This window comes from Erpetoichthys calabaricus, chromosome 4 (assembly GCF_900747795.2).
Source record: "Erpetoichthys calabaricus chromosome 4, fErpCal1.3, whole genome shotgun sequence".
NCBI lineage: Eukaryota > Metazoa > Chordata > Cladistia > Polypteriformes > Polypteridae > Erpetoichthys > Erpetoichthys calabaricus.
The window spans coordinates 1,105,048-1,122,174 of record NC_041397.2 but is presented as its reverse complement, the minus strand read 5'-3'; the positions used below and the strand labels follow the sequence as shown (position 1 = coordinate 1,122,174).

Genomic DNA, 17,127 nt, shown 5'->3' with positions numbered 1-17,127 from the left:
TTTGTAATAGAAAGACAAGGTGGGCTTCTGTAAAAATAAACCGAACAACATGAAGCACCCTGATGCGGTGGTTGGGTGGGAGTGGAGCTCGGCCTCGGCGCTCGTGTGCGGCCCCCCGTAGAGGTAGATAACTTGCATATCCTGAGAATCAAAGCGCAAGGGGTGACAAGTGATGCCCGTCCAAACCCAGCGGGCTCATCGGTGGTGCCTCCTGATGCACGTGGTGTGTTACACTTGGCACCGTGATGCCTAGCGGGGCAATCGCTTTGGGGGGTATGGGGGTCCGAGCCCGCGTGTATATTCACATGCAGCAGGGCTCACAGTCCAAGGAGGCGAAGAACGACGCCATACATTCAGGAAATCACGGGGGTCACAAGACCACAGCTGGCCCAGGGGTGTCAATGTTCACCCACTGGCACCTACTGGGTTTCAGTCTGAGATCTCATGGCCTCGACACTGGCGTCTATTGGGGTACCTTAAGGATTCAAAGACGCCCGCCCTGCCAGGGTAACATTTTAATGGCATTGAACAGAAAAAGGACAAACGTCAAAAATCAACAGTGAAAGGCTGTCGGGACCCCCATGACCTGGCGCTGAAGGAGCCAATGAGGCCGTGCCAGTCTGTGTGGTGTTCTGTCTCTGCCTGGCTCGGTGGCACCACACACATGATCTGCCATACAAAGACGTTGGGCGACAAGGCTGAAGAATGGCGGGCAGGTGAGCGAGTGAGGGAATGGAGGCAGTGTGTGTGTGGGCACGCGGGCACGAGCAGGTGGGTAAGACACTCATAATCAGAGCGGAGACGTCCAAGGTGGTCCATTTCAGGCTGAAGGGGACGCAGGGAGCTCGTGTTGGCCTTTAAACGGAGTCACAGAGTCTGCTTACGACACGGTGGGGTGAGGGCACTTTAGGAATGTCACCTGACTGCTGGAGACCACCAGTCCAGAGGGGGGAGTCCTGGGCGTGTGACTGACACGCGTCAATCTGAACGAGAGGCCCACCCAGCGGCTCGCCACCCGAAGATCAGCACACGTTGTTCAGAGGCTCCTAAAATTAGAATTTCCATTTGCTTTGTCTTGAGTGAGGGAGGTGGGCACAAGAGTTGTGAGGTGTGGGGGGCCTTTTGGACTAAAGCTGCCTGGCGCAGCCATCGTGAACGACAAGAAATTCAAAACTTCTAACGAAAAAAAAAAAAAACAAATGTGGTAAAGAAAAACAACAAAAGTACAAAACCCTCACCACAAAGCCAAGAATTACCAACAACGGAGCAAACACGAAAGTAGACGCAACCCGCAGCGCCGCCCGCTCAGTTCACAGGATGAACCAGCGGGACCAGACCATCGGGGGCCACGCTCCCGGGGATGCCCACCGTGCCCGTTTCGGGTTGTATCCCTACGTCCTCGCTGGCCGAGTCGACGGCCTCATCGGCGGTGTGCTCCGAGCTCGAGGTTTCACCCGCCGCGTGGTCGGTGGCTCCCGTCTCCTCGGTGGACAGCTGGCCCTGTAAGACCTCCACCTTCTTGTTCAGGTCGTTGCGCTCTCTCTGTAACGCTCGGCACAGCTTCTCCAGGCGCTCCAGCTTGACTTGAAGGGCTTTGTGATTCTTGTCCCGGACAGTTTTCTACAAGCAGAGCACACGTCATTAGCGGCAGGGGACCGAAACACCACAAGGCCAGCAGACCCCTCATCGGGCGACGCTGCGTCTGGACTCCTGGTCCTCCACCTTCTGGCTTTCCAGGTTGTTATCCTAATTGGGATTAATAAAGTATCTATCTATCTATCTATCTTGTATATAGTGCCTTTCACATATCTATCTATCTATCTATCTTGTATATAGTGCCTTTCACTTTATCTATCTATCTATCTATCTTGTATATAGTGCCTTTCACTTTATCTATCTATCTACCCTAATTGGTTTTGCTCGTTTGTCCCTGCCTTGTGTCTTGTGCTCTTTTTGGATTCTTTCTAACAAATTCTTCAACATAAAGGATCTCCTCCGCTTACTGTCTTGGACCCCAGGGTTTGCTAGTTTTAATACGAGGAGGTACCCGAAAATAACCGGAATGGGGAAAAAAAAATAATGCTTTTACTAATTTTACTTCTGAAACTTGAGCCTCCTTGAGTCCTCTGCATGTGAACGTCTGCACTCGTCCCAACGGATTTCCTACTGGAATCGCCGAAGAGGAACATCGTCAAGGCCTGCACTCATTTTTCTTTAAAACGCTTTCATATGTGGGAGCAGAGACATGTGGGACAAGTGACATTACCGCCAAGAGAACCCCATCACTCCCTCAGCAACACCAACATCAGCGAGTCCGACTTGTGATGCCGCTCTACGAGGGCTTGTGACTTTTCTTATTCCCGCTCAGAGGAAAGCGTTTTTGTACCGTGGAGGAAGTCAAAGAAAAATCGCTGCAGGGATTGGACGACGTTCTTCTTCGGCGATTTCCACCGTTGGGACGAGTGCAGACGCTCACATGGAGAGGACTCTGAAGGAGGCTGAAGTTTCAGGAAGTAAAAATCATTTTAAAATGTTCAAAGTTATTTTTGGGTTCCCCCTCGTAGTTTTTGTCTCCCTTTGACATTTCAAGCCCTTTTGGCTTTGAGTCGGGGATGAGGCTGTCTAGGGTGGCGAGGCCTGATGGTTTGGCGCAGACCTCTGAGTGGTTCACTGAATTAATGAACACCAGGATTACGAAAAAAATAACTTGGGGACATTTAAGAGCATCAGCACTTGTTTAGCACAAAGTGCAACGTGGGCACTGCCCTTCTGCCAGCGGCACACAAGGCGCGTTAAGTCAGCAGGGATGCACAAATCCAGCTAACGGTTCATCTGTGGCTCCACCAGCGCTGACCAAAGGTGTGAATCAGAGATGAGCCGACACCTCTGCAGACCTCCTTCAGACAAGAAGGTGTCCAAAGGGACGTTCACTTCAGGCTTGTGACCGCAAACTGAACCCAAACTACATGGGATGGCTAAAATATGGCAGCCATAAGCAAGCACTGGATCTGTAACTAGAAGGGACCTTCACCCAGTCAGTCACCTGAGGTTACAGCTTCCATCAAAACTTGAGCTACACTCGCATCTCCTGTCGCTTTGGGGTCCTGAAAGCTGACGAGTCGCTCGCTTTGGGGTGAGAAGCCACCCACTCTCTGTGCATTAAAAAGCCCCCCAAACTTTCTCTGGCCCAGAGGCTCCTCTCCATAGAGCCTTGGAGATGGACGCCCTGAACTGGCTCTAAGATCCACTCTGCCAAGTCTGAGAAGACGGAAAAACTTCAAGGAGGGAACTTCAGCTCCTACACTCTTGTGGCAGAAGGTTTACCACACGTCCCTATGAAGTTGTGGGGGGCACAGCAAAGACCCTAAGAGTGAGTGGAGGCAGGCAGCACCGCACCACGTACAAAGGACAATGTGGCAAAGGCACAACACAAGGAGAGCCCTCAACTTGAACCTGAAGCAACTCCACACAACATCAGACTTGGCATCGTAAAACTGTGAATGTGTGCCAAAATAAACTGGAACTCCAAACAGCCCGTAAATAAGGAAGTCAGACGGCCGTCTGTCCATCTTACGTCACGCCTTCTATGTCAATTTCTACAATCCTGGTGTTGTAGTTTCTTATAACGAGTGACTTCAGTGACTTTCATACAAGTCTAATGGCCAGGATCCCCTACAGAAGAAGGTAAGGACCCTCGGCACGTTATTTAGCTCATTACTGGCACTGCCTGACAAAGGCAAACCTGATTACCATCTGCTCTATCAAATGTAGTTGCTGTCCCTGGGTGAGACGCCTCACGCCTTTCCTACAAGTGTTCTTGATATTTTTCTAATAATATTTTAATATGGAAACCTTTTTTTGTTTTGTTAAACTTCTTCTGGATATCATTTGTGAAACTTTGTTTTCAATTTACAAATCACACTCCCCGGCCACTTTATTAGGTACACCTCGCTCGTGCCTGGTTGGACCCTCTTTTTCTTCAGAACTGCTGTAATTCTTGGTCGCACAGGTTCAACAAGGTGCTGGACACACTCCTCAGGGATTCTGGTCCACACTGACATGATCTGTGGGCTGCACATCCAGGATGTGAATCTACTGCTCCACCACATCTCAGAGGTGCTCTGTTGGATTGAGATCTGCTGAGTGTCAGCTCATCGTCATGTTCAAGAAGACACTTTGAGATGACTGGAGCTTCGGGACATGGCATGTTAACCTGCTGGAAGATGGCGGTCATAAAGGGATGGACACGGTCAGTGACAATACTTGGGTAGGCTGTGGCACTTAAATAACTGGTACACTAAGGGGCCAAGAAAATATCTCCCACATCATTATACCACCAGCAGCAGCCTGAACTGTTGATGGACCCCTGCTTTCATGTCGTTGACCCCACCATCTGAATGTCGCAGCAGAAATTGTGACTCGTCAGACCAGGTGACATTTTTCCAATTCTCTGTTGTCCTGTGTGAATTGTCGCCTCAGTTGCCTGTTCTTAGCTGACAGGAGTGGCTCCTGGGGTGGTCTCCTGCTGCTGTAGCCCACCTGCTTCAAGGTTTGCCGTGCTGTGTGTTCAGAGCTGCTCTTCTTCACACCTCAGCTGTAACGAGTGCTTATTTGAGTTCCTGTTTCCTTTCTCTCAGCTCAGACCAGTCTGGCCATTCTCCTCCTTTTTGCCCGGAGACCTGCCACTCACTGAAATTTTCAGAATCTTCTCTGTGTGTGAAAATCCCAGTCGATCAGCAGTTTCTCAAATACTCAGACCACCAGCCATGTCACTTCAGTCCCCTTTCTTCCCCATTCTAATGCTGGGTTTGAACTTCAGCAGGTGGTCTTGACAATCTTTACAGGCCGAAGTGCACTGAGCTGCTGCCATGTGATTGGCTTATTAGAGAGCTGCGTTAACAAACAAGCAGCTGAACAGGTGTACCTAATAAAGTGGCCGCTGAGTGTAAAGGAACAGACACACACCTCACAGCATTTTAATGTCACTACATTTTTCGCCTGGCCACACTGGTTTTACCAAGGACCACTAAAACGCTTACTTAGACACTCTGACCTTGGCTACACTAATGGACACCTAAAATGAAAAGAGAACTGAAACACTTTAATATAAAACGAGCAACACCTTACCTCTTCTGCCATTTGCAAGAGAGCTTTGTTGTTATTTTCCCATTTTGTGCGCCAGACAGTTGTCTCTTTTTCAAGTTTCTTGATTTTTTTAGTCATCTGAAGAGCAAAAACAGAATTTTACAATAAAGATACAAAGGAAGAACAATTCAACGTTAGGGTTAGGGTTAATCACTGATAAAACACAGGAAACACCTGCGTAAATCAGAAACAGAAGAAAAACAAAACGAGGTGCAGTCAGAGAAGCCCTCGGCAGACCCCGTCCCTCATAAGGTCGGCTAGGAAGGCTTAAAGACAACAACTCTGTGAGTTAGGCCCCTGTCACACGGTGCGACACTTCCAGCAATTTACATTCGTACCCCTTATTGATTTATTTAGCCATGGCTAGTCTGGGGACAGTCAGCGCCACTCTCACGACTGCCAGTTATGTGCCGTAGTTTGAAATCCCCAATGACCTGGTCAGGGTGGTCTGTGATTCACAAAAATCAAAGAACTTTGCTCTTGTGTGAAGTCGCAGGAGGCAGGCGTGTGTTTGTGCGAAGAGATGGAAGCACAAGTGCAGACAGTGAGGCCGCAAGGAAAAAATGAAGACCATGAAAACAGAAGAAAGCCTCGTCTGTCTGGTGTCCCATGTCTTTCCTACCATGACAGGGTGAAAAAAAGGATAAGTGGGGCATCACACCTGAACAACGGTCACACAGCGGCACTGCAAACTGGCTGTTAGAAGGCAGCAAAGTCAATCGTTTGGAAATGTCAATTGTGCTGAGAATTCATCAGGACGTCATATAATATCGTTATCCTCGGAGATCTCTACTCGTACAATTTAAACTTTTCAAACCAACAATCTGTCTAATTCTACAATTAATAAGCAAATGAATCTTGTTCTGTTTACACATGACAAACTTGGACTTGTAGGAGTTGCAAAGCACAGGGGTCAGGAGACTCAGGAGACGAGCAGAATTTATGAGCAACTGGGAATGAAACTGCAAAATCCTCAACTGTGGTCTCCGTGCACCGTTTTGAGAGCCAACAAAACACGGACAAGCAACTAAGTGGGCATCTTGTGAGTAGAGCTGTCAAAATGAACGTTCATCAAGACAGTCCGTGCATAACCTCCAATCTTATGACACCTAAAAACGTACATCTGGCTAAACGAGTCGTCCACCACCTTGAGCTTGACAAGTGGCACAGGACGTGTGTGTGAAGACCTGCAGGAAAACACAGACCCAAATTCTTTTTGGCGGCTGTGTTATAAGAATTATCCAAGTTGTTCTGGAGATTGGCTTAAGTCTGCCAATTCCCCGTAGGCCCAAGTGGGCTTTACTTCATTTTGGTCAGCTGTCAGTGGCACACAAAGCATTCTCAGCTAAAAGCTGCGGGAGAGCTGCAAAAAAACAGTTTGTCTCTCCTCAGAGCTCCTGAAAGTGGACACCTCACAGTAAGATATTTCCATTCCACAAATGCCATTCCATAATTTATTAGTGTAGGTGTAGCAACGTAGAATTTTACACACCAGCTGAATTAGAAACACAAATACAAACCTTTTCCATTTCTTGCCTGAAGGTGGTGAAAACTTCATTGCTTTTTGCCAACGTTGTCTGGAACTCTTCAAACTTATCCATATATAGGGATAACTAACAAAATAAAAAGGGTAGCTCTGTTATAACTGAAGTTTATTAATCGCATTCCAATGACAATTAAAACAAGATGACTGGACTACGCATGTGGCGGGTCCCACATTCAGATTTGGACAATCCACTTAAACAGCTGTTTCTGCTGCACTGGAACCATCCATCCTTTATCCAACCCGCTATATCCCAACTTCCACTGTAACCCACTTTGGAAAACATTTTTTTTTAAATGTCACTCAGCCGGGACACGTTAACTTCAAACTGCAGTCTAATGCTTAGCAACTGGTTCTAAATCCTTTGCAGACAAACTTAACTCTACGACCAGCTACCATCACTGGACGACTAGTTTGTGATGTTCAGAAGGCTAACTTGACTTGATCCTTTTGTCCCAATTCCCTGGTGGTACTAAAAATGCATTCTGGGTCAGAGGTAAACAAGAAGTTTCTCCCCACTGACGTTATGTTGTTATTGTCCAGGCCACAACACAAAAGCCGTTATTTTGCAACGAAATGATAAGCTTAGAATCCATCAGTAACCACCATACTTTATCTTTGTGTCTCCACTCTAAATCTGTGTTGGCTCACAACTGTACTTTGAATTAATATTAATCTCTCCTTCCTATGTGCTTCCTTTAGCAGTTTCTTGTGTGGCCTTCGGTTTTCTACAAACAGCTGATTATCAGAACTTAGTCTCACAGCAGTCAGGCACACCTGTACACACATATATACGTCTGGAGTCAACCATTAATGAATTCTGCTTAGTGCTGGCTGGCAACAATCAGAAGGCACACCGAGTGTCACATTTCTCAACCAATCCAACGCTTTGTGAAGGAGACCCTCAAAGCAGGGGCTGTGATATTGAACTGCAGAGATCAGAGGTGCTCTCTTAAACTGGGGCCGACAGCCAGCCAGCTTCTATTTATGATCAACTGTCTATAGACGACCCGTACTTGACGTACAAGTGTGTGCTTCAGTTACCTTGAGCTACTGAGCTCCCGAGTGGATAGTTAGCTTGGTCTTTCTCTCACCATCAAGTCGCACATTCTGCATCTTTTGCTCTCTTCCTGTAACTGCAGCAGCACTTTAAAACGCACAGACTGGAGATATTGGGATGGGTGTTTTAGGAAGAAGTCCCGGAGCGGCACAGGATTCCGCTGGTATTTACTACTCACTTTTTAACGGGGTGTCCGCAGGCGTGCACTCTCATTTGAGAATCACGTCTGGCCCCGTGGGACTGATCACAACTTGACCTCTGCACTGGTGATTTTGTTGATGATTTTAACACCAGTTGTTTAGAAGCTCCGACTTACCGTTACACACATACAGTCAAATCGATATCATCAGGGACTACCATTCACGCTAAAGGAAGCCGTTGACGTCAGAATGGAGCGACTTTGTCTTCAAAGGCACACAATTTCACATTTTTTTTAAACAATGAATTAATTAATTACACAACTGTTTCCCTAACACTTTACATGATGACTTCTTTCATCCATGCTCAGGATTTTCCATTCATTTTTTTTTTTTATTTCTACAAATAAGAGATTTTGCATTGCGTTTCCTACACTTCTGGGATTCGGATGCGTCTCCATCTGCTGCACATTCGGAGGTATCTCAGTTGCTGCCCACTACATCTATCATGGTGTTGCTCTTTTTCAATATACTCAGTTTCTAAATTGCTTTCTTTATTCATAAACAGTTCTCTGTTCTTCATGTTGGATTAGGCCTTCTGACTTCCCATGGAAGAGCCAAGTCTATCCTGAGCAAAAAGCCGACACCCAACTATCCCAATAATTATGGAGGTATGACGCACAATATGTAGAATTATTTACACAGAAATATATTCACAGAAATAAGCAGCAATGTGAAATTATACATTTTGTATTGTTTTCAGTGTTAAAAAATGATTCTGTACAAGGCTAAACAGTTTTGTCTGTCCTCAAGGTTGCATAAAGTTGTTAACATGAATGACATTTATCCTTTAAAATGAGGACTTTGTGCCTTAAAACTATAAATACAGGCTGTAGGTCAGATAAATGCTACGTTAGTCTTCTCATTACTGAGGGTCATGGGCCGGCAGGGAGGATAAGCAGCCTCTCAAGATGCTTTACATCAATGCTTGTATTGCACGATTTAAGACAAATGTCCTTACCTGCTGCTTCAGCTGAGACTCCTGCTCCTTCATCAGTTCACATTTGTGTCTTGATTCAGTAGCTTCTTTCAAAAGCTAAAATGACAAAATACCTGAGTTAAGGGATAATATGGAAATCAATAAAGAGTTTAACAAACCAACAATGCTGTCAGTGACCTTGAATAAAGGCGTCAGGGGGAGCACCAGAGCAGTGGCACTATGACTGAACGAGCTCTACGGTGATTTAGTTGAAGTTCTCCTTAACATGGGACTTCACGGTACTTGAGGAATCGCAAGTGTCATTTTGTTGCTGAACTTCCCGTGAACAGTGTGGTCAACAGTCAGATTTTAGGAGAGAGTGAAGGTAGAAATAAATGGAGAAAAGGGAATCGGAGGAGTCTTGCTGTGCATTAGCAGGAACAGCAGGGTGTCAGAAGATGAAATGAAAAAAGAACAAGTTCAGGCCTTTTCAATTAGTTCTGTAATTAACACAGAGACTCCTTGTCTGAGTGTGGGCACAGAGTGAGTGAGTGAGTTCAGCAAACTAGAGTATAAAACAGTAATGTAGCTTGGCATTCGCCATAGCAAAACATTTACAGCATAAGCATGTAGGCTCACTACTGGCAGATACAGCTGAAAAAACACAGCGGTCACCTCAAGCAAAAAATAATGGCGATACATGTATGCCAAATAAGAATTCTTTTACGACATATTGCTAAACTAACGTTAACATTACATAAAGCTGACTCTTTGTATAAAATTAGCGTGTCTGTTTTTTCAGGCACTTGGCCGGTTTCAAGTCTTTCTTACCAGGGGTTCAGTACTGTATAGATAATATAGAATATCTCTCCAAGAAGAATTATGAGGATTAGAGGCATGTTTCTGAGTACTCACAAAATCTCGCTCCCTCTGATGTTTCTCTTCTGCCTCCTTCATTAGCTCTGCAGTTCTCTGTAGTTTGGCGTCAACCAACTGCTGCTGCAGCTCCTTGTGTTTAAACACCTTGTCAATGTGCTGTGGGAAAAGTTCAACAACATCATACGAGTCAGAAGAAGATATACAGTAGTGTCGCTTTCAGCTGTGATGTGAAGTCTTCACGGTCAAGTGGCAGAAAGAACGCCACTGCTAAAAGCTTCTGAAGAACCCCATTTTTCCAGTTTTTATTGAAATTGATCCAGTTTTATATCTCAATGTACTCCGAAATTAAAACACAGAAACTGGGACTTGCTTACTTTGACCTCTGCTAGCTGAACTTGAAGCTGTTGTCCTGGAAGGTGTCAGTCATGCAAGCACTTGACTTTTAGACACTTACTGGATCTTCTGATTCTGTTGTGGTTTGGGGTTAGCAGACCTGCTCCTGTCAGAGCCTCCTCCAGTTTACAAGTCTGGTTTTATGGTGTGGGAAACGGTGAGCTCACCAGCACCTTGGCTTGATTTGCCACTTCTACAAAGGAAAGACCTACACTTTTAAGGGTTACAGTGGTCTTTCTGCCTTCGTTTGCGAAGTGCCATTAACTTGCCATTGTGTTAGAAACACACAGTGTTAAGATTGTCTAAAGTACGGGGCAGCGACATATTTTGCTCCAACACTGCTTTTATACAAACAGACTTTTCACAAAGTCAGCAAAAGGTGCCCCGAAGGCCAGCAGGGATTCCTGGACAATGGGGTTTTTAATCCACAGCCCTGCTGGATACCATGGGGGCCGCTAGAGGACGCTGCAGGGAGGCCCAAGGATTATTATGTGCCCTACGCTCCGGAAGTACGTCTTAGTCACAGCGATGGGAGGAATGACGTGCTTCCAGGATGAAGAAGAAGATAACTTTTTATCTGACCCGGAAGTGATGGAAAGTCGCATGGACTGGGGGGTTGGAAACACTTCTGGGTCAGGGACTATAAAAGGACCATGGGAAATCCCAGATGGAGAGCTGAGGTGGGAGGCAGGGTGGCTAAGCGTCTGGGAGTGGAGGATTAAGTATTGTTTATTGTGGATTTATTGAGTTTTGTGGAGAGGAGGGTGTTTTGTGCACTTATGTATAATAATAAATATTATTATTGGACTTTTATCTGGTGTCTGACATCTGGTCTGAGGGTTCAAGGGGTCGACAGTGCCTCTATCTGTTACAATATTATATTATACATATAACACCTCTGGCATTTTACTGTTTATCTTTAAATGTAAACACACAAACTAATATTTTTTCCAGCTTTACTTACTCAATGTAATCTCTAACATCCAAGTGAAAGATATCATAGTTACAGTTCAGAACAGATTTAAAAAATCAAAAACAACAAATCCTGAGTTGAATAAAGGACCTCCACCCCAATCCTAAACTCACTCAGGTGTCACTGCCCACCATTTCCATTGCAGTTACTGGCTTCCTCCCATCTGTGTTCAATTGTAATGAGTGTGATTAGTGAAGGTGTTCCTGGAACATTCATTCCCTTGCTTGGTAGTGCAACTGACAGCACACAACTCACTATGGGGGGCAAGTCACTTACAAAACATCTCAGGGGTAGAGTTGTGGGCGGACATAAGGCAGGAGATCCCAAAGGCTTCATCGATCCCAAGGAGCCCAGTAAAATCCATCATAAAGAAGTGTTTGGTACTACTCGGACCCTCCCTGGATCCTCCAAACTGGATGGAAGAGCAAGGAGAAAACTGGTAAGTGAAGCTACCAAGAGGCCAATGGCCACTTTGAAGGAGTTACAGGATTTGATGGCAAAGAGTGGTCATTAATGGTCTGCATGTGACAACAATTTCACAAGCGCTCCACAGGGTCGCAAGGAAAAAGCCACATCACAAGAAAGGCCACATTAAGGCTCGTTTGAGCTTAGCCAGAATGCACCTTGAAGATTCTGATGCCAAGTGGAAAAAGGTCTTATGGTCAGATGAGACCAAAATCAAACTATTTGGCCTCAATACCAAACGGTACAGCAATGCAGCTCACCATCCACAACACACCACACCTACAGTAAAGCATGGAGGACGCAGCATCCTGTTGTGGGGTGTTTCTCTGCCGCAAGGCCTCATTAGGGTAGAAGGTAAAATGGATGGGGCAAAATACCGTCAAATTCTTGAGGAAAACCTGCTACCCTCTGCCAGAGGGTTGAAGATGGGCAGAATGTTCACCTTTTAACACAGCAACAACCCGAAGTACACAGCAAAATTGACCACACAGTGGTTGAAGGAGAAAAAAGTGAATATCCTGGTGTGGCCAGTCAGAGCCCAGACCTAAATCACACTGAAAATCTGTGGAAAGATCTGAAGATAGCTGACCACCAACGCTCAGCATCCAGTTTGAGCGAACTTGAACAGTTAAACTGTAAAGAAGAGTGGGGGGCAAATATTACACAATCTGGGTGTGCAAAGCAAATAGAGAAGAATCTCAACAGACTCAAGGCTGTCGTTAAAGCAAAAGGGGGGTCAACAAAATGACATTGACATGGGGGGGGGGGTCCTTTATTAATCTCAGTAGGTCTTGCTTTTGATTTTTTATTCTTTTTCTGAACTGTAGCTGTGACATATTTCACTTGGATGTTAGAGGTGGCACTGAGTAAGTAAAGCTGGGAAGAAATAGGAGTTTGTGTGTTAAGGCTGTAAAGCAAAAAAAAAAGAAAAAAAAGGGAATATTTTGAAGGTGGGATTCTGTTCTGTATCCACTGTATGTGTATGTATGTGTGTGTGTATAATAATTCATTACATTTATATAGCGCTTTTCTCAGTACTCAATATAATAAACAAACAAACACAATACTGGTACCAACAATATTGGTTTATCAGTGATAATATTTGTATTTTGTAGTTTTTGATCAGAATCATAATCCCTTTTATTCACCATTACTCAATGTACAGGAATTTGACTTGGTAGATTTGGGGCTGCTTATAACGGAACACAACATCACATACAAATAACATAAATAGCACAAGCTAACAAGTGTGAGAGTGTAGTGTGTATGCACGAGCTCACACATACGTGTACATACACTGTAAACACACACACACACACACACCTTCATACAGAATACGATGGAATGCATGAATACACAAAGAAGTCAGGCTAAGTTACTGGTATGAGAGGCTATGGCTCTGGGAAAGAAACTACTGAGGTGTCCGTTAGTTTTAGTTTGAATTGACCTGAAGCATTAACCAGAGGGGACTTTTTGGAATAAGTGATGAACTGGTGGGCTGAATCTACGGTGGTCCTTATGACACAGTCAGTTTTTCTGCAGGTCTGCTACAGATGGAAGAGCAAAGGCAATTATTTTCTCAGCAGACTTCACAACACCCTGTCATTTAGATCTGGACTATGCCACTGCTGAACCAAACCAGTTTTACAAAGCCAAACTGAAAGTGGAGTCACATTCTCCATTGTTGTCTGAACTAGGATTGGATGGAAATATTTAATTTCTTTCATTGGCGTAAGAAGCACAATCACTGCTGTGCCGTTTTAGTGATGGAAGTGGCTGTTAAAGTCCCAGCTGAGAGTGTTTGTGATAGTTGAACAATTCCCCCATATAGACTACAGAATTATTAATTTCTAGTGGGAAAAGTTGTAACTGCTGTCTGTCAAAGTCAATGACCTTTTCCATTGTCTTGTTGGAAGCACACAAAGACACAAGACGAGAGACCCCTCTTTTCTATAAGGTGTTTTGTTGCCAATAGTAATTAGACCAATAATGGTGCTGTCATTAGCAAACTTAATGATTTTTACTGAAGGATCAGTGGACTTGCAATCATTGGTGTACTGTACAAGGAATAACGTAGGGGGTAAGTATACATCCTTGAGGGGCACCTGTGCTAATATGGAGACAGTCTGAGAGGTGGGAGTCCACACAAACGTTTTCTTTCCAGGTTACCAAAGAACTTTAAATTCATTTATAGAAGGAAGGATTCGGATCAGTCTGCAGAAGTTTAATTAACAGGAGTTCAGGGACAATGGTGTAAAAGGCTGAACTGAAGACAAAAATGGTATTGTGGATCATGTGCCGTTCTCCATCAAACACAGTGTAGATAAACCAAAGCTGTTTCACTGCACACTTTTATTTTGTGGAGACAATAACCCTAAAATGAAAAGGTGCCAATAATGTTAACCACAACAGGTCAGGACTCCACTCCTATTTCTAGACTTTGTCAATCCTATCACAAGATACACTAACAATACTTTATGAGCTTTGCCCCACAGCAACACTCATAACAATATCTGAATACTAAACTAATTAATGATTTATTAAATTCATGAAATTTTCATTCCAAATACTCAAAGGTAAAAAACAAAACCAGGGTGTGTGTGTGTGTGTGTGTGTGTGTGTAGGGGGGGGATTCTGTTACTCACTTCTTCTCGAAGCTCATATTGCTCAATCAGTTTCTTCAACTTCTCTGCCAGTTCAATGTTCTCTTGGCGCAGCTTGGTGTTGTGAATGTTATGCTGTTCCATCTGCGCCTGAATTTCATTCAGTGTCATTTGGAAATGAGCAGTTGCCTCCTTGCGTCTTTCTTCATCCTCACGTGCCCGCTGCATATTCTCTTCCTTTATAAAACATTCAATATTTTCAACATTAACTATTTAACATATTCAAGAGGCTGACAATTATGGAAAAAAAATATTCACATTTATTTAACCAAGATAAATGAATACCTCAACAAGTAGGAGACGTTAGGGTGGCATACAGAGTGACAACATGTCGTCACATTTTGGCTCACGTGTGTGTGTAGGGGAAACTGAAAAAAATCACCCAGTTAAATAATACTCATTTACAATGTGCCTCCTGAAGCAGAGTGTGACCCAAAGGATCCAGCAGACACACCCAATGAACTGCAATGGACACTTTTAGGACTTCATTGTTATATGTGAACTTCTTTAAAACATCAAACCTTCTTGTGCAGGAACAAAGGTGTGAAATTGCAGTTTAATATTCCCTTTGGTGCCAACGTTTGATCTGCTTTTTATGAATATTACTGATTAGGTATTTTCCTGTAACCAGCTATGGCTTTATAATCCTTTCCATTTTGATGAGCACTCACAACACTTATTGAAGTTACCTGTAATCTCAGATCTCAAGGTGAGTTACAGAGAAGATGAAACTGAACAGATTTTTTAACTTGATATTGTAAATGCAAAGAGAAACTAGAGAGGGCTAGTACATGGCCTCTCCCCTCTGACGACTGGCTCTTTAAATGGGTTAATCAAGTAACCAATTATTTTATTACCTGATTAAATTTTCATCATTGACTGGGCAATGAAATTTTGAGGTTTGTTTGTGTTTGCACAAGTCAAATACTTTTGCCAATTTATTTTTCAAATGCTTCCACCAATTCCTCCAAAAAACATTTGAATGACATCTTTTTGATTAAACAAGGGTGTCATTTTACCAATGCAAAGACCTACAAAATTTGCCTTCATTAATTTTCAAGGAGCTGTGTATAAGAAGGAAGTCTTACCACAGAGAAAGCAATAGAAATGCAGAACCATGAAACTGGACCTCTATGTTTGGTGAAACCTGTTACTGACTGTTTCAGGGTGACACCTCTCCAGTATTTTAAGTGCGTTTCCTCTCAGTCTCACCTTTAGGGTTTTGTTGTGACGCTGTAGCTCACGGCAGAGACTCTCCAATTTACTACGGGCCAGGATGGCCTTACTGTGTTCACTCTGAAGGTGTACTTTTTCTTTCACGATCTGTGCCTGCTTTTTCTGAAGAACCTTCATTTGCTTTTGAACACTGCGACTTTCCTCCAGCTTAAACAAAAAAAGGAAAAAGGTTGAATTAAAAATTACATAACACAAAATTCAACTTGGTTAAAGTACACAAGAATAACAAACTGCACAAACACTTTGACAATGCATTGAAGAACTGACAATTAAAATACCAAAGAAAGAGCATGAATGCGTCTGCAAAATACAGCAAGAAAAAAAAAAAACATACATTCAGAGTATATATTTGAGAGTCGACTTGGCTCAGGTACACAGTAATGCAAAATAATTCAGTGCATGAAAAGCAGGGAACTGCACAAAACAATCTATAACAAAGACTAATATTACACAATTTCATTTCTCAAAGTATTTTTTGTAACAGCGGCTCCTGTACAGTTACTCATTCTTGCTACACTTACATCATGTGTCAAAAGGCACCTCTACTATTTAGATAGATAGATAGATAGATAGATAGATAGAGATAGATAGATAGATAGATAGATAGATAGATAGATAGATAGATAGATAGATAGATAGATAGATAGATAGATAGATAGATAGATAGATAGATAGATAGATAGATAGATAGATAGATAGATATGCATGCACATAACAAAAATTTTTGTTGATAGGACTCATCTTCAAGGCAGAATGCTTCAATACACTATAAAAAACAAATATGTAATAAGTATAAAAGACAGCAGCAATAAAACATCATCAAGTCCAGACTTTTCCTGAGGTAGTACGCCTGCAGAGACCAGTGATCTGTGTGCTTGGGTCTGCAGGGGAGGAATACGAGTGTGTAGGTTTAATATTAGAAAATCTTTGTAGTTTTAGAAAAGTATCAGGAAGACCAGAATAATAGCAGGATGTCAAGTAAGCAAGACATTATGTCTGTCCATGCGTAGGCCTCTCACTGGAACGTGAAGCGGTGGTATTTACAGGTTAGCTAGGGACACACAGGCCGACTAGACTAGTTATCAGAATTGACCACTTTTTAATGTAACTCAACAATTCACAGCAAGAATAGTTCTTTATTACATTCTTGTTTCATATATATGTATATAGCAAATTTTAATTTGTTTTTGTGTGCTATACGTTAAATATCAGTATAGCTTTCTTCTAATAGAGGGCTTACATATAACGCACCCCCAAAGTCCTGCCTCAATCTTCGCTGCCTTCTGCTGTAATCAAGAAGTCTTTGCTAAGATGCAGATTGTCTCCTGTTTTAAACTGCGTTATATTCTCTCATTTATTGAGCTAAACCACACCATTTTTTCAGTCTTGGCAGTCATTTGTAAATAACTTGACTTCACTCATTTTTGTCTTCTCTTACTTCTTTTGAATTTTCCCTGGTTCTGTTATTCTTCTAACCTCACTCCATGTGTGAGCGCCTGCCTGTACACAAGGCCTTACTACTAACACTGACATATCAGACCAAGGATTCTTTTCTTTTTCTCTACTGATTAGTACAAACACTTTTACTGTGTTCAGTTTCATATGAATGGCCTTCATCAGCTACCAACTGTGAAAAGCATGTCACAATGTCATT

At 43.4% G+C, this 17,127-nt stretch overlaps 1 protein-coding gene across 4 annotated transcripts in view; it reads right to left on the bottom strand.

The window, feature by feature from the left end:
* txlng (taxilin gamma) overlaps positions 1–17,127 on the bottom strand; it is a 57,178-nt gene continuing 40,051 nt past the window's right edge. For all 4 annotated transcript variants that reach the window (XM_028790516.2, XM_028790515.2, XM_028790518.2 and 1 more), the window contains exons 4-10: positions 15,450–15,620; positions 14,220–14,414; positions 9,780–9,899; positions 8,907–8,981; positions 6,666–6,758; positions 5,128–5,223; positions 1–1,620 (exon numbers count right to left, since the gene is read on the bottom strand). In XM_028790516.2, coding sequence (XP_028646349.1) covers positions 1,306–1,620; positions 5,128–5,223; positions 6,666–6,758; positions 8,907–8,981; positions 9,780–9,899; positions 14,220–14,414; positions 15,450–15,620 — 1,065 coding nt within the window. In that variant the 3' untranslated portion in view covers positions 1–1,305. The remainder of the gene's footprint in view (positions 1,621–5,127; positions 5,224–6,665; positions 6,759–8,906; positions 8,982–9,779; positions 9,900–14,219; positions 14,415–15,449; positions 15,621–17,127) is intronic.